Source organism: Bufo gargarizans, chromosome 5, assembly GCF_014858855.1.
Source record: "Bufo gargarizans isolate SCDJY-AF-19 chromosome 5, ASM1485885v1, whole genome shotgun sequence".
Taxonomy (NCBI): domain Eukaryota; kingdom Metazoa; phylum Chordata; class Amphibia; order Anura; family Bufonidae; genus Bufo; species Bufo gargarizans.
This window is the reverse complement of record NC_058084.1, coordinates 89,411,133-89,433,793: the sequence shown is the minus strand read 5'-3', so window position 1 is coordinate 89,433,793 and position 22,661 is coordinate 89,411,133. Positions and strand designations below refer to the sequence as shown.

Here is a 22,661-nt window from a genome sequence, read left to right as displayed (position 1 = left end):
ACCTTTTGCCAAGTGAAAGACATAGCAAAACTGACTTCATGATACGTCCCCCCATAGTGTCTCCCGGCCTCCCACAATCTCTCCTAGCAGTGACTGGCAGGCGGCTGTGTTTCTCCTTACATTGCACCCCATCAGGAGAACAGGGCAGGCGGTAGGAGCGCTCTTCTCCTGCATACGCATAAACCTCCTCCATCAACGACATGTCACTTCTTGAAGGAGATTTGAAATCTTGCCGGAACTAAATCTTCAGCCATAGGAAGGGCAGTGTGGACTCCCGCTGGGACTGGCTACACGAGACCCACAGGGGGATGGCTACATGGCGACATGTGTGTTGCGACAAGAAAGTCGCGCGACACTTGATAATGTATTTCGTTGTATTGGACGACAGATGGATTTTTTGTGACACATCACAGCATGTAGCATGTCCCATAGCGACACCGCTTGTGGCCTTAGGATAGGTCGTCAATATCAGATCGGCAGGGGTCCACTACCGGCACCCCCACGATCATCTGTATGAGGAGACCACGCGCACAGTGCACACATGCCATTTCTCTTCCTGTCCACTGCTGCCGTTGCAATGTAATGTTTTGACTGCAGCGATGATGTGCCCATATACTGCAGATGACTGTTACAGCCAATCACTGGCCTTACTAGTATATGGCATCACACCAACGAGGCCAGTGATTGGCTGCAGCGGTCACATGCAGTATTAGGACACATTACCGCTGCAGGGAGGAGGGGAGCAGAGGTGCTGAGACAGAAGAGGTTTGGGAAAGTGAATATATTGTTTTATTACTATAATTATTATTGTTATTATTATAACATTGTCCATGCTGCTTTAAAAAACACACATTTTGGACAATCCCTTTAAGGAGTATTTTGACTTCCTTAAAGGTGTTTTCCAGGATTTAGCTTTATATGAAGTTCAAACAACATGAGCCCTGAAAATTGAGGCCTGTCTACGGAAGCGGCTTGTTTCTGTGATGAGTGACCATGTACTTGACCTTCAGCGACACGTTCATTCTCTTTCATGTAGCTGTTTGTGCTGCTCAGAATCAAAGGACCCATCAAAACATCCCTTCCTCTCACACAAGACCTTTCCTTCCTTATGTTTCTCTTGGCTGGGGCGGTGTTTGAATGGCTCTGTTGATGACAGGACGTTTTAACGATGCCCGGCTCAACCACTGCTAATTGTGGCTTTATTCAGCAATGTAACACAATTTAGGAGATGGAAAATGGCTAATTGACACAATAAAAGTGCAATTAGAACACCTTATAAAGGATGTCTACCCCCAGAAAGTCACTTCCTTATTACTTTTGTATGTCCGGCAGCTTTAGTAATTTGTCTCTGCTGAGTTCAGTCATGTGTTCCATGTATTATATATTTTATTCACAATTTTCCTGTTTTATTATTTTTTTTTAGCACCCCCAAAATTCCTACGTCCATTTGTCTCTGATACCACAACTCCTGGAGACCTGGAATACATGCTCGTCAAACTTAAGGAGCCCCACGTGTATATGCGTCAGTGGAGTGGCCCGTCCGTGTGCAAAGATATACGATTCTCTACTGATGCAGATTGCCAACTTCTGGAGTGCCGTAACCTCACCATGAAGAATTTAGTCAAACAGTTCCACATCCAGGGGCAGACGGCCATTTCCCTCAGCGCCCTGGAAAAACTGATTGATTGTAGTGTCCTGGTGGATCCAGTATTTGTGAATGTGGGCCAGCACTCTGTCCATTCCATTAACACAGCAATCCAGGCTTGGCAGCAGGTAAGGATTTGTGATCCACATTTTATACATGGATGTCAGTATAAGGGTCCATTCACGTGTCCGTGGTTCTGGGTCCGGATCCGTTCCCCAGTTTTGCGGAAGGGGTGCGGACCCGTTCATTTCAATGGGGCTGTCCGCTTCCGTAGTTCCGTTCTGCGGCCCCACAAAAAAGATAGAGCATGTCCTATTCTTGTCCGCAATCGCGGACAAGAATAGGCATTTCTATCATAGGACCGGCCATGTGCGGTCCACAAAATCCGGAACGCACACGGCCCGTATCCTTGTTTTGCGGATCCGCAGAACACTTATGGATATGTGAATGGACCCTAACAGAATTTCTCTTGGGGTCATTGTGACCATAGCAAAAATTCAGCTTTCGGAAGCTGCAGTCTAAGTCCCTATGTGCAAGGCCGTAGCCGTTTTTGCAGTCCGCAAATTGCGGATCTGCAAAACACAGATACCGGATGTGTGCGTTCCACTTTTTGCAGAACGTCCGGCCCATCATAAAACAGTCCTATCCTGGTCTATAATATGGACAAAAATAGCACACGTTCTATATTTTTGCTGGTGCCACAGAATGGACATACGGATGTGGACAGCACAAAGTGTGCAGTCCACATCTTTTGTAGTGAATGTGTCCGCATCCGATCTGCAAAAAAAGTTGTTTTTTTTCTTGAGGGACACAAAACTTTCTTTATTATCCCTATTATTTAAAATTAGACTGGATATTCTTTAATTTGTAGACCAAATGGTCACAAATGGGGAAAAAAGCAATTTTCCTCATTTTTTTTAATGTTGTGGTTTAACGTAGTTTGTTAAATAAATAATATTTCCCCAAAAAATAATCCTGTAATTCTCCCATGCTTAGTGGTGTCAACTACGTGTTCATTGTGCACCATATGACATCGCTGTGGCGCCAAACACTTAAACCGTATTTTAGCTTTCCATGGATCTTCCTCTCTTAGCTTTAGACGCAGTTTTGTATAAGGAATTTATAGTAAAGGGAATATGTATTTATTTTAATTTTTTTACCTGTAGCCTTCAGTTTTATAGTTTTTTTTCTCCCTTTTATAGTTATTTATTTATTGACATTTTCCTAAAAAAATGTTGTTACTATGAGGGCACAGATTAGCAGGGAACACATTATCCATGTGTTCCTAGCTGTGCTCATATACAGATCATGGAAAATGGTGATCTAGAGATAACAGCCCATGGATGACAGGTACCAGTGATCTGTATATACAGGTATGCAGAGAAGATGCAGATCATGGCCTCTTCACAGGAAATCCCTCTGATCTCATCACTGACAACACATGGTTCCCTAGCGCTACCCTCCAAATGTGTAACTCGGATCTGGGACTGAACCAGGCCCCCACGATCATATATTTATCTCTACTCATTAGAAAGGCCCTTTGTTAATAAGCTAATTACAGTGTCTCCCCCCCTGGGACCCCAGTAATCTGAGGAAACCTGGCTGTAAATGTTGTTTCCCTGCAGTGCCACCACAGGGGCATTACTCAGTGAGGATTTAATAAAACTGGAGTAATGGAAAGCTAGCTTAGTTGCCCATAGACCCCAATCAGAACGCATGTCTGTCTCTGGAACAGGGCCCCCAAAGCAAAGGAGAGCGGACCATACTTCTCTATGAGAGCACCGAAAGGAGACGAGCAAGTGGCTCGGCTTTTTCCGAATATCCCATACAAGAGAATGGAGAGCAGAGCGCGCAAGCGCTGCCACCTCTGCATTCACCTCTATGGGAGTTCCAGAAATAGAAAAGCTGGTGCTTGGATATTTTCAAGACTCTCATGGAAGTTAATGGAGGGTGGCCGCACCTGTGTGATGCACACATGTTCACTTTGGGGGCCCCGTTCTAGAGATAGATGTGCATCCTAGAGGTAGGACACGCACCTATCTGACATTGGTGTCATATCCTAGCGATATGCTACCAATAGGTGAGATGGGCCGACCAATTTAAATTCAGTCGTACCAGTGTTTTTTGTTTTTTTGTTAGAGTGGCGTTTGACTTTAGATAATTTTTTAAGCAGTATTCCCACTGCATTAAGTGATGGCATATCACTAACATACACCATTGCCTTATGATCTGTGGGGGATTTGACCTCTGGAGCTTCAATCAGCCCTGAGATTGAAGAGGCTGCAGAGCTGATTCACTGTTCATCCCTGCCTGCATGGTGACTCTCCCAGCTTTGCAGGAATCTGCAGTGAGCCTCATTCAAGTGATCGGGGTCAGCTGTAGTTCCCGTGTGCAGGTAGCGCTGCCATGTAGAGAAGAACAGTGAGGGGGGCCGCAGCATGAATCAGCTCAGCATTCCTTTCATTGCCAGAATCCATGGTTCTCCAGAGGACGTTCCAAGACTGATAATAAAATAATAGCGTATTCTAGCGCAGGGATCAGCAACCTTCAGCACTCCAGCTGCTGTGAAGCTACAACTCCCAGCATGCCCACTTATCGCCTGTTCTTTTAACTCCCATAGAAGTAAAAGGAGGATTCTGGGAGTTGTAGTTTCAGAAAAGCTGGAGTTCTGGAGGTTGTGGATCCCTGTCCTAACGGCTTGCTGTCACTTAAAGTACCCCATTTTCACCCAGCAGCCCCCTGATATGTTTTCCTTTGCCCTTTTTTAAGGATATCCGGTGATGTACCAGGCTGTACATGGGGAATGTTAGGCTGAGGCTTCCGCCTAGCAGTGAGCCCGGTGACGTCACCAGCACTAATGGGCGGGCTTTAGTGCTGCCCTAGCCTGTAAAACAGCTAGGGCAACGCTGAAGCCTACCCATCAGAGACGGTGACATCACCAGGAACAGTGCTAGGAGGAAGCCTCCGCCTAGTGGTTTTAAAAACATAAACAAAAAAGCCTTTGCCCTGCATGATACAGCGGAGAGCAAGGGAGAGCTTTGGAGCATGCAATGATCAGTTGCTCATATCCGGGGGCCCAGAGGGGTGAAAATGAGGGTATGTCCGGGTTCAGCTCTCACCCTGGACAATCCTATTAATGAGATACTAATACCCCTTCAATTCTAATATCTACTCATGTTTAGCGGTGCCCTGTCGACCAAACAGTTTGGGATAAAGTCTTGAGTAGCTATCTGCTCTGAATACACAATGACCTTTCTGAAACACTTAATTTGCAGAAGGACTCAAGTCATTAATCTTTATTGTGTATGAATCTCTTGGACACAAGGCACGCGCTGGTCAGTGGCACCCCACTTCCAGCCCTAATGGAGTGCTTGTGCAATGTTGTAGATGGTCCATGTGATTCTCCTCAACCCTCTTCTAGAGCTGTTTGTCTCTTTTAATTAATAGTATGTGTAACATTGGGAGCCAGAATTCCTAGCCCTAAACCTCCTTGGCTAATAAAGCTATCCCCTCGTCCTCCCCTGGGTGCTTTGGGTGCTCCTCCCATGAATTAGCTGAAGAAAAACAAAGTCATCGTTATTTATATGCCTTCCCAGCGGGGACGCGTCGGGATTAATTACCTAACATGGCACTACAGCAGCAGCACTAGTAGAAGATAAAACATCTGTTTTATATCAAACGCTCTTTTTTAAGGGCATTCCATGGCTTTGCTTGTTGCAGGAGGACATTCGTAAAACAAGAGCTAGTGTGATCTAAATCCTCGCAGCTGGTTCACATATCACTGTAAAAATGCTGTTTTCAGTGTCATGTTTTCAGCAGTGCACTTAGATGTAGAATTTTTAGAGCCATCCAATGCCATTAGACCCCTTCCATGTAACCCATTGGTAACGGTAGACATGGACTTTGGCATGGTTGGACACCGGTCTGTTTGAAGTATAGTCCACAAAAATACATTGGGCCTTGGGGGCTTGTAATGCTTTTTGACAAGTCCTGAACATCTTTTGTTACAGTGAGGGGGAAGAGTAGTAACTACAGCTTAGGGGTCATGTGGAGGAGGTTGGGCGCGGGGTCCTTTTACACAATCCGATTTAGAGGCAATTATCTGAAATAAACCATTCATTCCCAATATTTGCCTGATCTTTAAGCAAGGAGGAGAGCTGTATGCAGCAATTATCCCCTCTATAGGAGGATGAATAATTGCTTCACCCCATGCAGATTATTGTTTGTAGGCAGCAGATCCCTGTTTACACAAGGCATTGTTCTGAAATGATGACTTTTGGTGGTGGCCTGAAAAATACTATCTCCTGATAAATAGGCATTTGCTTGTACATATACATAGGGTGGTTATTGGGAATGCCTACAATTACCATCCCTATTAATTTTCAAGATGATCGACCCATTTAAAAGGTCCTTTTGTGTCATTTCACTTTTTTAATGTGTGGGACAATGATGTTAAGTCTTTTGACCGCTCCCTGTAAGATGCAGAGGCTTCTCAGCCTGCCTCTCCTCTCCCTGCCTCTGCCACAACCCCTGCCTCCACAAGTGTCTATAATATATTTTACAAACAAACTATGTATTTTACTAAGTGTCCTTGCCTGTTTGACTTGCTGACATCACCGATCTCTGAGAGCCCTGCTCTACTCTATGTTCCCCACACATCCCTAGTTAGGTAGTAAGTGCTTGGAAAATACAGGAGAGGTGAACTGCAGTAATCAGCACTGACCTTATGTGAGCTGTGTCTTTATATGTGAACACTAATCGCTGCCAGCACTTATCCTTTCTATCTGATTAGCGCTTACTGAGTAGCCAGAGACATCCTGGGAAGATAGGAGCAGGGCTACCAGTGCACAGCATTGGCAGCAAGACATGCGCCTAGTCATGTGACCAATAAACATGATGTCAGTGGTCTAGTAATAGGCCACAGCACTCACTGGATCTGATTTGTGGGGGTGATCAGCTGGCTTCTGCCTTCCTGTCCGCTGCTGCTGTTCCATACAGCAGAGAGCAGGAAGAGAGACGGGAAACGGCATGTGCGCACTGCGCATGCCATCTCCTCAACCAGCTGATCGGCGGGGGTATTGGGTGTCATACCCTGCTGATCTGATCTTGATGACCTATTCAGAGGACAGGTCATCAAACTTAAAAGCCCGGACAACCCCTTTTAAGGATGGATCATCAGTATTAAACACTTAGACAACACCTTTAAAAGGATGCAGAGTTAATTTCAGTAAAATGTATTACAGACACTTGTGGAAGCAGTGGCAAGTGCAGGGAGAGGAGAGACAGGCTTGGAAGCCTCTGCATCTTACAGTTATCCATCCTCAGCTTTTAGTAAAACACTGAATATGGATTTTCCTTAAAGGGGTTGTCCGGGTTCGGAGCTGAACCCGGACATATCCTTATTTTCACCCAGGTTAGCCCCCCTGAGGCTAGCATCGGAGCATCTCATGCTCCGATGCGCTCCCTTGCCCTGCGCCCAAGGGCTCTTTTGTTTATCATAACACACTGCCGGGCGGAAGCTTCCTCCCGGCAGTGTGTTCGGTGACGTCACCGGCTCTGATGGGCGGGCTTTAGTGCTGCCCTAGCCGTTTTACTGGCTAGGGCAGCGCTAAATCCCGCCCATCAGTGTCGGTGACGTCACCGGGCTTCCTGGCAGCCCCATGGAGAGCCCCGGTACGTCACCGGATCTCCCAAAAATGCCTTTGCGCGATTTAGTGCAGGGCAAAGGAGAGCATGAACTGCCGGGGTGAAAATGCTCTGAACCCAGACAACCCCTGTAAAAAATGAGAGTTGCTAAGAGGGTTGCTTTCCATGCAGTTTTTAAATCAAAATTTATATAATTCCAAAATATCTTACAAGAAAACTTCTCATCACCAGCAAATGCCAGTCAAACGTTAGTGAGAGATATTACGGGAGCACTAGAGATCAAGTATGAAATTACATTTAAAACTAGAAAAGCTACAATTTCTGGGGAAATTGTGTGAAGCGTTCTTGCCCCCACCAGTAGTCTACAACTGGAGTGGGCGGAGTAACTGGGTGGAGTGGCTTGAGTAACTGTTGTGTGGAGTGGCTAGAGTAACTGTGGAAAGGTTGGACTGGGCAGAGTAACTTTATGGAGTGGGCAGAGTAACTGTGTGGAGTGTTTGAAGTGAGTAAAGATAGTAAACATTACACTAACCAATTGATTGATCAAATTTAAAAAGTGCACATGGCAAGCTTGATAGAGTGAGAAATGCATTTAATTTTTATTTATTTATATAGCACATTTAATTGCAATGTTGTTGCCCAAAGTGCTTCACAGTTACATTAAAACATACATTTATAAAAACATTAGCAGCCGATTTGTGTAGGTGGGCTTGAAAATGAGGGAGTGGTGGCAACTTAGAAATCATGTCCTGATTTTTCAGCTCACACTCTAGCTTTTGTCAATCTGCCGGCTGCTCACACACCTGGGTTCCTATGGCAACTCACTCTACAGCAAGGGCAGAGAAGAGCGGTTAAAAACAAACTGCTCCAACTTGCTCATTTCACTGGCGGTTGCCATCTTCAAACGATTGTAGTTTAATCCTACAGCGAAGAGCTTTATATTGTGAGAATCACAAGACCCAGACCTACACTTTGATGCATAGTATGTCTCTGAAATATTAAAAATGAAGGCACAGTCGCAGTTAAAAAATTGCCCTTCAAATTTGAGGTGGCTAGAGTGGAGTTTCAATGAATGTCAATGGGCGGCGTGAGTTGCAAACAAATGGTCATATTGGAAAAACTATCAGGACTATGGCTTAGCCGTGGAATTTTTTAGTGGCAGCAGGGATAGCTGAACGTTTTGATATAAGAATTGTGTAGGTGGGCTTAAAAATTAGGGAGTGGTGGCAGTTTAGAAATCATGTCCTGATTTTTCAGCTCCCACTCTAGCTTTTGTCAGCTCCCACTCTAGTTTTGAACATTCTGCCATTCATTCCTATAGGACCAATTTCACCATAAAAACGCATGATATTTCGTGAACCATTCGGCGAAACGTTTCACAAAGTAATAGCACACCAATCGGGAACAACCTGCATGTTTCGGTATATTACTGTCTATGTAGTGTGAAAAATTGTGGGAGGAGTCAGGGTGGTAAATTTGGCTATAATAATAAGAATATATATGTGAGATAACAGTAAGTGGTCTTGCCATGCAAGAACACTTAATTAAGTTCATACGGTGCAGAATATACGTCAGAATCTATGTGAAATGTCCGCACCCTTAGACAGTCATAGTATAATAGTGCAGATGTAGTATAGGAAGAATTTGCTGTCTTTGTGCCTTCTTACTTCTGTAAGGCTGCTTTCACACTAGCGTTAATATTTTCAGTCATAGGGTCTCAATACCGGAAAAAAAAACGCTTCTGTTTTGTCCCCATTCATTGTCAATGGAGACAAAACCTAACTGAACAGAACGGAATGCTCCAAAATGTATTCCGTTCTCATACCGGAGAGCAAACCACAGCATCCGTCCTGGGAAGCGGAGCGAGACGGATCCGTCTTGACCCACAGTGCAAGTCAATAGGGATGGATCCGTTTAACTCTGACACAATAGAAACTGATCCGTCCCCCACTGACTTTCAGTGGAGTTCATGACGGATCCATCCTGGGTATGTTATAGATAATACAACCGGATCCGTTCATAACGGATGCAGATGGTTTTATTATCAGTAACGGAAGCGTTTTTGCTGAACCCTGCCGGATCCAGCAAAAAACGTGTAAAAGTAGCCTTAGCGGACAGCAGGCACAGGAGTTTCAAGGTCACGTTCTAAGCATGCAAATGATATCATGTCACTGTGTGAATGAGGGACTTCCTAGCTACTTGAGAATATTAGAAGTTGGGGGGATAAGTGATAGTGTTGTGTATTTCATTAAGTGAAGCCATATGTCACAGGGTATAATGCTGACAGGTACAATGTAAGAACGGCTTTCCTGATTTATAAAGGGATTTGGCAATGTTAACATGAGCTACAGGAGGACATATTTCTGTAATTGTTTTAGTAATTTTCTCGTTTCCTCTCATGTCATGGTTACTTTCCACCACATGTAGAGCGGTAAATGAATATCTTGTGATTTTTGCATGTAGAGAACCTTTACTAGTCCGTGGCAACTGCTGTCCGTACATATAATGCTGCTGTAGACACTATATACATTTTGGATTATGTTTTTCCTGCCGTGTACTTTTTTTTATCACACTGTCACCTGTGTTTTATGGCCTTCATAAGATACCTTCAAAGTGCTAAAGTAGAACCGGGTGGGGAGAGTAGAAAGATTCCCTTCACCGCATATAATAGGTGTCATGTGAGCTTTCTGTATACTCATTCTTGGCTGAAGGGCCTAACAATCCTTCCTGCACCTTAAAGGGCATCTGTCAGCAGATTTGTACCTACTGAGAGAGAGCAGAGTCTCTAGGTGTAATGGAAACGCCCCCATTGCTCCTAGAGGCTCATTTGCATATATTAAAACTTCATTTTTCTCAGCAATGCAGGCACATATGAACATGGGACCAACACAGATACCTTCAGCTGCCAAGCGCACATGTAACAGGTCAGCCAGTGTCATAGGTGCAAATTCTTTTTAACCTGACCATGCATTGCAGCCAATCATTCGTTCATGGGATCATTCGTACAAAAGTGGTCATACCGCAACATGCCAGACTAATCTGGCCAACCAGGGAGTCCATTTAAAAACAAAAAAAACTCACTCCCTTGTACCTGAGCACAATTGCAAGTGAACGGCTGAATTTGGTCGATCATGCCATAAACATGCAGTTTAAGACGATAATGGCCAAAATATTCCAGCATGGCCGATTACGTTTTCTACAGTGAAGTGTCTGTTGTTGACCATCGCGGACGATTGTTTGCTCTACTTTTTCAAGCTACAGTTGGCTGAAATGGCCAAAATCTGGTATTCTGGGCATCTCATGTGTATAGACACCTTTAGAATCTTTAAAAAAGTGAAAGTCTGACCAGACACTGAGAAGCATCAAAACAGCTCACGACTTCACTTGCACTTGTATATATCCGTTTCATGTAGTGGAAATCTATTAGGTTATGGAGTAAAAAATATCCATCTCCTTTATGTTTTATTTTAGGTGAATTCGTTAAAGCTGATGTCTGGGATTAGAAAGAAAGGGTCTCATCACAGGCTGCATCTGGTATTGCACTTCCTTCGCTTTCAGTTGAATGGACCTGAGGTTCAGTAGCAGATGAATAAATGGGAATGAGCTGCAATACCAAACATAGCACGGGAACAAGAGTGTCCCCGATTCATGAAGAAAAGCAGACCCTTTTTCCTAATCTCAGGTAACCCCTTTATATATCCCTTCCTGCACCTTGACGTACTGTCGGGATCAGAGAAAACTCAATCTTGGCACTGTATGGGTGGGGTACCACTTTGCAACCATGATTGCCAGCACTGCCGATTATTAGGTGGGGTACAAGAATGCCATAATTGTCTTCTGTTCCTGAAGTGGTTAACTGTTTAGTGTTTGATTTAGTGGCCTTGAGTGCTGCTGTGAAATGTCTCAGAAGGGCCAACAATAGATGTGACCACTGATGACATGGAGACCGCATTTTGACATTTCTCTATTAAACCAATCTGGTCTTCCTCTCTTTCAGAACCTGCACCCCGAGGCCGCGGAGCTGATCTACAGTCATTTTGTCGTCTGTAATGACACACAGGAGACGCTGCGGTTTGGCCAGTTGGACACTGACGAGAATATACTGCTGGCCAGCCTCCATAGCCACCAGTACTGCTGGCGGTCACACAAGTCCCCACAGGTAAAAATCAAAGTGATCTCCGGGTCGCTCCATATATTTGATTAAGACGTTCTCACGGATTTGTTTTTATAAATAGCATCACAGAATTAAAGAAATTAGTGGTTTCCCCAAAATTATTTACTGATCTGAGAACCTGTACGCAAGCTTGTTCAGGGGTGGATAATTATAATTCCTTAAAGGGAATTTTTTCTCCAAAATCAGGAAGAAGGGTTTCCACTGCTGGGCCCCCTAGTGTCCTTAGATGCAATCTGACTGCAAGTATCCATTTTCCATGCATTGCTATCAAAGGTGAAATTAAAGGCTTTTAATGACTTCTATCTTCTATATGAGATTGGTCGGGGACCAACACCCGCACCCTGGTTGATTAGCTGTTTAGGGTGTCTTCCGGAGCCAGATATTTTGCAGTGGACAGAGATGGAAGAAGAAGGCTCTGTCCACCATGTGGCTTCTGGTACTGTCATACTGCTCTGTTGGTCACTTGAATGGAAACTGAACAGCAGATTCCAGGTACGGCCATTACACAGTAGACTGAGCCATCTGCTTCCATCTCTGTCCATGGTATAGTTTCTGGGCCTGCTGTAAACAGCTGATTAGTGGAGGAGATGTCCCCCACCGATCTGATACTGATGACCATCAATATCTAAAGGTGGATTTACACTGCCTGATTGTGGGGCACGAACATTCATACTAATGCTAAATCCAGATAATCTGCCCGTATAAAATTGCCGCATATCATCCGGTGAATGAGGAAAATGCTTGTTTATCGGGTGAACCAATTTTTTTTTTTTTTTTTTTTTTTTTTTTTTAACTCGTTTTATTGAAAAAGAGTAACAAGGCACATACATGGTATATACATATGCATACCATAAAATCAAATACAGCAGACAATATCAAGTATAATGAGACCATTCCTGAGTGTTATACAATACAGTACAATAAAGCAAGAGTACACCATTATACAGATGACATCAATTCCTTCATAAGCGCAGTCTGGACATTCAACGCAACAAAGCAAATGTAAGAAAATGTAAGAAAACCTAGAGGCACTATACCCCTCTCAAGGGTTACCTGACCTCACAGAGCTGGGCGAGGTAGTTAGAGTAGAGTCGCACCACAAACCCCAAACCTTCTGAAATTTGTCAGGGCATTTCCTATTCACGTATAGTACTTTTTCGTACGGGATGATCTGATTCACTAACCTCTTCCAAATCCCCACTGTAGGAAGTTCCTCCGCCATCCATTTAAGAGCTATTACTTTACGGGCCATGAACAGGGATTCACTAAGAAGTATTTTATTGTAATGCGACCACCCGTCATTGTTCAATACACCTAACAGACACAACTTGGGACATACTGGAACCGGGCCCATTCCCCATGATGACAAAACTCTAAGGATATCCTGCCAGTATGATCTGATATGGGAACATTCCCACATCATGTGCCAGAAGTCCGCATTAGTGTGGTGAACCAATTATTCATGTGATTACCTCAATCATTGTTTTTCTGCAGGTGGTGCCATCCAAATAGCCCTCTGCTGCCCAGAAACAATGCAGCTGTATGAGGACAAGCTATAGCAGTAGTCATTGCTCGTCTCCACACTGCAAAGGAGATTGCTGCGTGTAAATGCAGCGCTTCATCTCCACTGACGAGCAGACGACTGTTGGGAAGCAACCATGTAAACCTGCAGATGATTGTCAGGAAGGAACCATGTATACCCGCAGGCAATTGTCGGGAAGGAACCATGTAAACCCGCAGGCAATTGTCGGGAAGGAACCATGTATACCAGCAGGCAATTGTCGGGAAGGAACCATGTATACCCGCAGGCAATTGTCGGGAAGGAACCATGTAAACCCACAGGCAATTGTCGGGAAGGAACCATGTAAACCCACAGGCGATTTTTGGTAAGGAACCATGTAAACCCACAGACTATTGTCGGGAAGGAGCCATGTAGACCCGCAGGCAATTGTCAGGAAGGAACCATGTAAACCCGCAGGCATTTGTCGGGAAGGAACCATGTAAACCTGCAGGCAATTGTCGGGAAGGAACCATGTAAACCCCAGGCGATTGTTGGGAAGGAACCATGTAAACATGCAGGCAATTGTCGGGAAGGAACCATGTAGATCCGCAACTGATTGTCCGCAAGGAACCATGTAAACCCGCAGACGATTGTCGGTAAGGAGCCATGTAAACCCTCAGGCAATTGTCGGGAAGGAACCATGTAAACCCGCAGGCAATTGTCGGGAAGGAACCATGTAAACCCGCAGGCTATTGTCGGGAAGAAACCATGTAAACCCCTGGTGATTGTCGGGAAGGAAATATGTTAACCCGCCTTTAGTCTCAGAAAACCTCTTTAAGAATTTCACTGTGCCCATTCAAATCAATGCAATTCATTAATGTGCCGGAAGGACACTTTGTAGTTGTCCTGCTTTGTGGCTAATAGTAGAATCTGCTGAACAAGTGACCGTCTCCATTAGTGGGGGTCCCAGAAGTCTGACCCCCACTGATCAGGCACTTACTATGTTTAGGTGATACATTTTCAGTCTTGGACAACCCCTTTAATCATTCCTTGTCAAGTAGATGGATAGTTATTCATTATGCTCATGTCAGTCTTTGATATTCACTCCTTCCATCCAGAAAATACAATCTCTGTGGATTTTAGCACATGTTATTTCCCCTCTAGATGAAAGATGCAAAGAGCAGATTTTCTGAAGGGCTTTGTATGTTCCTTTGGTGTAAATATAAAGCCCTGAGCTTGGATAAATAAGGTGATTACATGTTTCAGGAGGTTTTGGAGCATTACGTAAATGTCTAAACTGACCATGGACCCAAAGCAATGTATCTAGCAGAACAGGGTGTTCTATCAGATTGCGGCGTAAAACCCCTTAAATCACCTTCTAAAAATCCTGTGACCACTTTTAGTTTCATAAACAGCTCGTTACAGCAGGTTCACGTAATGCACGAGATGTTGTGATAGGCAGCTTTTATTCATGCACATTCCTGATGTTTTCTAGCAGGTTTATTTTTTCATGTATGTGATATAATAGACGCAGGGCTCATTTGGTATATTATTATAAACCATCTATGACGGTATAAAGCAGCTAACAACACCTGAACTTTGTTGGGTTTATCTTGCAAAATTCTAATTACTATTATAGTGCATGTTTCTTTATTTAAGTCTTCATATGGTAGCGTGTAGTTTTGACGGAATACATTTTCTGAGTATGGATGAAGCATTTGGTACATCAAAGATAGTTGGCAAATGGAATTCAGGTGTTTCATGCAGTCCTATTGCCACAGGTGTATAAAATCCAGCCTCTAGCCATGCAGTCTGCGATATATTTATTTGTGAAAGAATGGGTTGTTCTAAAGAGCTCACTGAATTCCAGCATGGTCCTGTAACCGTAGGAAACTACCGGTGCAACAAATCAGTTCTTAAAATGTTTTCCCTCCAAAATACTCCATGATCAACTATAAGGGGAATTATGGCAAAGTGGAAGCGTTTAGGAACCACATCTCCACTACCAGTAACCAGGGCCGGCGTTAGGGGGGGCAAACAGGGCAATTGCCCAGGGCCCCCTTTTCCAAAAGGGGCCCCCTGCTGTTTGAAAGTTAAATGGGCCGATGGTGGGAGTTTTTTTCCCTCCACATGCTCCCTGTGACCGGCACTCTAACATGCTGCGGCTGTCCACCCCGCACAGTCTCCCCGTCTCACCAGACCTCGGTTACTGCACAGCATTAGAATCCTGCTGCCACACACATCGGACGTTAACATAGCTCCCCCCTTCGTCCTTTGTCTACACTTGCTCCAGGCTGCAAGGCCCAAACATCAGACTGGGATGACTGGGCCTTCTGCTGGCTCTGACCTCAGCTTCTGGACTGCAGGAGATCCCAGGACCCTGTCTTATGAAAGCACCTGGTAAGTCCATCTAAGCATGCAGCATAGTCTTTCCTTACTGCCTGTCTCTACCAGCTTAGCACGTGGCGCCGTCCACTAGCGCGCTATGCTAATTAAGCCCTCCTACTAAGTTCTTGTCCTGACTGGATAGTGTGGCAGGAGAGAGAGGAAGAGCGGCAGGCAAGAGGAGCAGCACGGCAGCGGCACAGCAGCCAGCGCACATCACTCACTCCTCAGCTTTTAAGGTATGTGCGCGCTGCCTGTGCCCCCCTGGCCCCTTCTGTGCAGCCCCTGGCCCTTGTCTGTGCCCCCTGGCCCTGTCTGCACCTCCATGGCCTGTGCCCCCTGGCCCCTGTCTGCATCTCCCTGGTCCCTGTCTGTACCCCCACGCCCCTGTCTGTGCCCCCTTGGCCCTTATCTGCACCCCCCTGGCCCCTGTCTGTGCCCCTCTCCCCCGGCCCCTGTCTACATCTCCCTGGTTCTTGTCTATGCCCCGTCTGGCCCTTATCTGTGCCCCCTCTGGCCCTTATCTGCACCCCCTTGGCCCTGGCCTGTGTCCCCCTGGCCCCTGTTTGTGCCCCCCTGGCCCCTGTTTGTGCCCCCCTGACCTGTCCCCCCCCGGCCCCTGTCTGTGCTCCCCCTGGTCCCTGTGCCCTCCCGGACCCTTTCTGCTCCTCCCTGGCCCTTGTCTGTGCCCCCCCTGGTCCCTTGTCTGTGCCCCCCCTGGTCCCTTGTCTGTGCCCCCCCTGGTCCCTTGTCTGTGCCTCCCTTGTCTGTGCCCCCCCTTGCCCTTGTCTGTGCCCCCCAGGCCCTTGTTTTTGCCCCTGGCTCTTATCTACACCCCCCTGGTCCTGGCTTTTGCCCCCCCCGGCCCCTGTCTGCACCTCTCTGGCCCTTCTATGTGCCCCACCTGGCCCTTGTCTGCACCCCCCAGGCTTTTGCCTGCGCCCCCCAGCCCCTGTCTGTGCCTCCCTGGGCCTGGCCCCTGTCTGCAATTTTGACTAGCCAAAGGAGTGAGTTTGCATGGGAGGATGGAGTTGAAAAGTGCAGTGGGAATTCTGGGGGCCGTGCAAAAATTTGCTGTGGGGCCCAGTCACTTGCAGCATTGTCTTTCCTTAATGCCTGTCTCTGCCAGCATAGCACGCGGCGCCGTCCACTAGCACGCTATGCTAATTAAGCTTGCCTACTAAGTTCTTGTCCTGACTGGAGAGTGTGGCAGGAGAGAGAGGAAGCGAGGCAGGCAAGAGGAGCAGCATGGCAGCGGCACAGCAGCCAGCGCACATTACTCACTCCTTGGCTTTTAAGGTATGTGCACGCTGCCTGTGTCCCCCTGGCCCTTTCAGTGCAGCCCCTGGCCATTATTTGCACCTTCCTGGCATGTGCCCCCCTGGCCCTGTCTGTGCCTCCCCTGGCCCCTGTCTGCACCCCTCTGGCCCCTGTCTGTGCCCCCTTGGCCCTATATCTGCACCCCCCTGGCCCCTGTCTGTGCCCCCTCCCCCAGCCCCTGTCTGCATCTCCCTGGTTCTTGTCTGTGCCCCCTCTGGCTCTTATCTGCACCCCCATGACCCCTGTCTTTTGCCCCTGTCTGCACCTCCCTGGCCCCTGTCTGCATCTCCCTGGCCCTTGTCTGTGCCCCCCCCCCCTGGCCCTTGTCTGTGCCCCCCCCCGGTCCCATCTGCACCTCCCTGGCCCTGGCCTGTGCCCCCCTGGCCCTTATCTGCAGCCCCCTGGCCCCTGTCTGTGACCCCGTCCCCTGTCTGTATCTCCCTGGTTCTTGTCTGTGCCCCCTCTAGCCCTTATCTGCACCCCCCTGGCCCTGGCCTGTGCCCCCCTGGCCCCTGTCTGTGCCTCCCTGACCCTGGCCTGGCCCCTTTCTGCACCTCCCTGGCCCTTTTTTGTGCCTCCCTGGCCCTTATCTGCCCCCCCCTAGCCCTGTCTGTGCCCCCCTGGTCCCTTGTCTGTGCCCCCCTGGTCCCTTGTCTGTGCCCCCCTGGTCCCTTGTCTGTGCCCCCCTGGTCCCTTGTCTGTGCCCCCCTGGTCCCTTGTCTGTGCCCCCCTGGTCCCTTGTCTGTGCCCCCCTGGTCCCTTGTCTGTGCCCCCCTGGTCCCTTGTCTCTGTCCCCCCCGGTCTCTTGTCTCTGTCCCCCCCAGCCCTTGTCTGTGCCCCCCCCCCCCCGCCCCTTGTTTGTGCCCCTAGCTCTTATCTGTGCCCCCCTGGCCCCTGTCTGCACCTCCCTGGCCCTTGTATGTGCCCCAGGCCTTTGCCTGCACCCCACAGCCCCTGTCTGTGCCCCCCTGGGCCTGGCCCCTGTCTGCCTTGACTAGCCAAAGGAGTGCGGGGGGGGGGGGGGGGATTCTGGGGGCCGTACGAAAATTAGCTGTGGGGCCCAGTCACTTGCAGCATTGTCTTTCCTTACTGCCTGTCTCTGCCAGCATAGCACGCGGCGCCGTCCACGAGCACGCTATGCTAATTAAGCCTGTCTACTAAGTTCTTGTCCTGACTTGAGAGTGTGGCAGGAGAGAGAGGAAGCGCGGCAGGCAAGAGGAGCGGCACAGCAGCGAGCGCACATTGCTCACTCCTCAGCTTTTAAGGTATGTGCGTGCTGCCTGTGCCCCCTGGCCCTTTCAGTGCAGCCCCTGGCCCTTATCTGTGCCTTTCTGGCCTGAGTCTCCCTGGCCCTTGTTTGTGCCCCCCTGGTCCTGTCTACACCTCCCTGGTCTGTGCCCCCCTGGCCCCTGTCTGTGCCCCCCTCCCCAGGCCCCTGTCTGCATCTCCCTGGTTCTTGTCTGCACCCCCCTGGCCCGTGCCCCCCCCTGCCCCCTGTCTGCACCCTCCTGGCCCCTGTCTGTGCCCCCTTGGCCCTTATCTGCACCTCCCTGGCCTGTGCCCCCTTGGCCCTTATCTGCACACCCCTGGCCCCTGACTGTGCCCCCCCTGACCCTGGCCTATCCCCCCCCTGACCCTGGCCTATCCCCCTCCCGACCCTGGCCTATCCCCCTCCCGGCCCCTGTCTGCACCTCCCTGGCCCCTGTCTGCACCTCCCTGGCCCCTGTCTGCACCTCCCTGGCCCCTGTCTGCACCTCCCTGGCCCCTGTCTGCACCTCCCTGGCCCCTGTCTGCACCTCCCTGGCCCTTGTTTGTGCCCACCCTGGCCCTTATCTGCACCCTCTTAGCCTGGCCTGTGCCCTTCTGGCCCTTGTCTGTGCCTCCCTGGTCCCTTGTCTGTGCCTCCCTGGTCCCTTGTCTGTGCCTCCCTGGTCCTTTGTCTGTGCCCCTCTGATCCCTTGTCTATGTCCCCCCTGGTCCCTTGTCTGTTGCCCCCTTGGCCCTTGTTTTTTGCCCCTGACTTTTATCTGCGCCCCCCCTGGTCTCGGTCTGTGCCCCACTGGCCCCTGTCTGCACCTCCCTAGCCCTTGTATGTGCCCCACCTGGCCCTTTTTTGTGCCCCTGGCCTTTCTCTGCACCCCCCAGGCCTTTGCCTGTGCCCCCCAGCCCCTGTCTGTGCCCCCTGTGCCTGGCCCCTGTCTGCGATCTTTACTAGCCAAAGGAGTGAGGTTTGCATGCGAGGATGGAGTTGCGAAGTGCGACGCGGGTTGGGGGGGCCCATACAAAAATTTGCTGTGGGGCCCAGTCACTTCTAGCTACGGCCCTAGCTGCTGGTGGTCACTCTCATTGTAACAGCCCTGCACTGCCCTCAAGTATTGATGGTCAATGATCTGTTCCCTCTATAATCTTCCTGTGCCCCCTCTGGGAGCTCCCTGTGCCCCCTCTGGGAGCTCCCTGTGCCCCCTCTGGGAGCTCCCTGTGCCCCCTCTGGGAGCACCCTGTGCCCCCTCTGTGCTCCGCTCCGTGCGACCCCTGCGTTTGCTCCGCGCGACCGTTGCTCCGTGTGGCCTTTGTGCTCCCAATGTGAGCTCCCTGCATGTGCTCCCTGTGGCCTCTGTGCTCCCTGTGTCCCCTCTAATCCCGGTGTGTGCCCCCTCTGTGAGCTGTGTGTTAGCTTCTGGTGTGCTCCCTTTGACTCCAGTGTGAGCTAGGTCTGCGGCACTTTTAGGGGACCACCAAACAGCGTGCTTGTGACATGGCTTGTGATGCTTGTTACCGCATGGCTGTCTGGGCCATAGAGGGCTCTAGTTAAACTATTGAAGACGACATTGTTTAGGTGGTCTGCATTGTTAATTGGGGGGGGGGGGGGCAGAGGCATTGGAGTATAGATCTGAGGTCCAAATTAGCAGTGTTTTTTTTCCCAGTAACTGGGGGGAGCAGACCAGGGCTTCTAATAAAGGAATCTGTAAAGCTATGCCACACATTAAAACAGTGTCATCCACAGATTTCCCCATAAGTGTCATCCACAGATTTCCCCATAAGTGTCATCCACAGATTTCCCCATAAGTGTCATCCACAGATTTCCCCATAAGTGTCATCCACAGATTTCCCCATAAGTGTCATCCACAGATTTCCCCATAAGTGTCATCCACAGATTTCCCCATAAGTGTCATCCACAGATTTCCCCATAAGTGTCATCCACAGATTTCCCCATAAGTGTCATCCACAGATTTCCCCATAAGTGTCATCCACAGATTCCCCCATGAGTGTCATCCACAGATCCCCCATACCAGTGTGTCATCCACAGATCCCCCATACCAGTGTGTCATCCACAGATCCCCCATAACAGTGTGTCCTCCACAGATCCCCCATAAGTGTGTCCTCCACAGATCCCCCATAAGTGTGTCCTCCACAGATCCCCCATAACAGTGTGTCCTCCACAGATCCCCCATAACAGTATGTCCTCCACAGATCCCCCATAACAGTGTGTCCTCCACAGATCCCCCATAACAGTGTGTCCTCCACAGATCCCCATAACAGTATGTCCTCCACAGATCCCCATAACAGTATGTCCTCCACAGATCCCCATAACAGTATGTCCTCCACAGATCCCCATAACAGTGTGTCCTCCGCAGATCCCCATAACAGTGTGTCCTCCGCAGATCCCTGCTAACAGTGTGTCCTCCGCAGATCCCTGCTAACAGTGTGTCCTCCGCAGATCCCCCATAACAGTGTGTCCTCCGCAGATCCCCCATAACAGTGTGTCCTCCGCAGATCCCCCGTAACAGTGTGTCCTCCGCAGATCCCCCATAACAGTGTGTCCTCCGCAGATCCCCCATAACAGTGTGTCCTCCGCAGATCCCCCATAACAGTGTGTCCTCCGCAGATCCCCCATAACAGTGTGTCCTCCGCAGATCCCCCATAACAGTGTGTCCTCCGCAGATCCCCCATAACAGTGTGTCCTCCGCAGATCCCCCATAACAGTGTGTCATCCACAGATCCCCATAACAGTGTGTCATCCACAGATCCCCATAACAGTGTGTCCTCCACAGATCCCCCATAACAGTGTGTCCTCCACAGATCCCCCATAACAGTGTGTCCTCCACAGATCCCCCATAACAGTGCATTCGCAGCATTATCTTCATTTTCTGCTATGGAATTGCCAGTGATCAGCTATTTTCAGAACACTATTAGCATAATTGAGGATGACCATGCATGCACATTGTGCTCTCCCTTCACCTCAGGGGCCCGTTTTTTTTTTTGCTTATAAACTGCACCATGAAAAAAATGAAGTGCCCTGGCCATTCTTCATGCGGGTTCCATGTCCAGAATTCCCTTTGAAAATGGGCATTAATGAAAATCCACAGCAAAACTGCATCAAAAAGTGTGTTATAAAATGCATCAGAAAAAAATATCCCCAAAAACCTGATGCAGATTCTGCATTAGGTTTTTTTAAGCACAGAAAATACTCTGTGTGAACATACCCAAAGAGGCTTGCAGGATCAGCATCTTACAGTGGAAAGACTAAAGAGAGATAATGTGGCAGTCTACAATCAGATGCTGTGGTTGCAACTGCTGTCCGTGCCTACAAAGTCCTATCAGATTTCTGGTCCAATATTTCAGGATTTAGGGCCCCACTTTCAATTTTGCCCAGTCCACACTTTGTCTAAAACCGGCCTTGCCAGTAACTTAAGCACAAAAACTGTTCTGTGCTGGGAGCTTCATGACATGGGTTTTCATGACTGAGCAGCTGCATGTAAACCTTATGTCACCAAGCACAATGCCAAGTGTCGGGTGGCATGGAGTAAAGCATGCCGCCACTGGACTCTGGAGCAGTGGAAATGTGTTCTGTGGAGTGAGGAATCAGACTTCTCTATCTGACAGTCTGATGGACAAGTCCAAGGTTGATGAATACCAGGAGAACGTCACCTGTCTGACTGCATTGTGCCACCTGTAAAGTTTGGTGGAGATGGGGTAATGCTGTGGGGGTGTTTTTTAGGGGCTTTTCGTTCCAGTGAAGGGAAATCTTAGTGCTTCAGCTTACCAAGACAATTGTATGCTTCCATTGTATGCCTTTTGGAAAGGCTCTTGTTCCAGTGCACAAATCTATAACGTTCTATAACGGCATAGTTGGGTAAGTTTGGTGTGGAAGAACTTGACTGGTCGCACAGAGCCCTGACCTCAGTCCCATCCAACACCTTTGTAATGACCTATAATAGAGATTGGAGCCAGGCCCTCTCGTCCAACATCAGTGTCTGACCTCACATATGGTTTATATGGTTTAGGCGTGCAGTAGCTATAAAAGTATATAAAAGAAAGTGCACCACAGGGTAGTATGATCCAGGTTATGAGACTGGTTGATAGAACAAAAATGGAGGCTCACCTTAGGTTGTGATAAATATAGGCACAACCCTATTGTGGATTTGTTGGAAATAAATATCCAGTCCCCGTGTGTGCAGCCGTAGCGTCAGATTCTTCAGAAGGAGAAGCCCAACCTCTCCAAAGACAATATAGTAGTGGAGTAGCAGGACCGCAAGTGGGGCGCAAAAACACCGGTCAGGACAAATGCAGAAAAGATGAATGAGATCTTCTTTATTGAATGTTGTTCATCAGGTAAAACTACGCATTTCGAGGATACTTAGGTCCGCTTCATCAGGTTAAAACGTCTTAGTGCTGAAGTGGTACATGTTACAGGTATTTATACTTGAAAAAAACGCCAAAAGGACGTACCTGAGGGCGCCTCCAGAGGAGTAGTAGCGTCCCCCAGGTGCTCCCTGATTTGCATATTGGGGTACAGACATTTAATACATAAAACAACATGAATCTAATAAAATGAGATATTTATACAAGCTACAAGAAAAGGTAGACTAGCACATTCATGGTCACAGTGGCATGTCCATAAAGCGAGCATACAGAGAACTAATTAAAGCATGGCTGCCCAACATTTCACATGCGAACAATAGAACTGAGAAATGGGAATCATTCTTAAT

General features: G+C 48.2%; 1 protein-coding gene across 5 annotated transcripts in view; it reads left to right on the top strand.

The window, feature by feature from the left end:
* The window catches only part of VPS13B (vacuolar protein sorting 13 homolog B), a 988,099-nt gene that overhangs the window by 861,807 nt on the left and 103,631 nt on the right, over positions 1–22,661 (top strand). For all 5 annotated transcript variants that reach the window (XM_044295329.1, XM_044295331.1, XM_044295327.1 and 2 more), the window contains 2 exons: positions 1,424–1,773; positions 11,289–11,450. In XM_044295329.1, the coding sequence (XP_044151264.1) occupies positions 1,424–1,773; positions 11,289–11,450 (512 nt within the window). The remainder of the gene's footprint in view (positions 1–1,423; positions 1,774–11,288; positions 11,451–22,661) is intronic.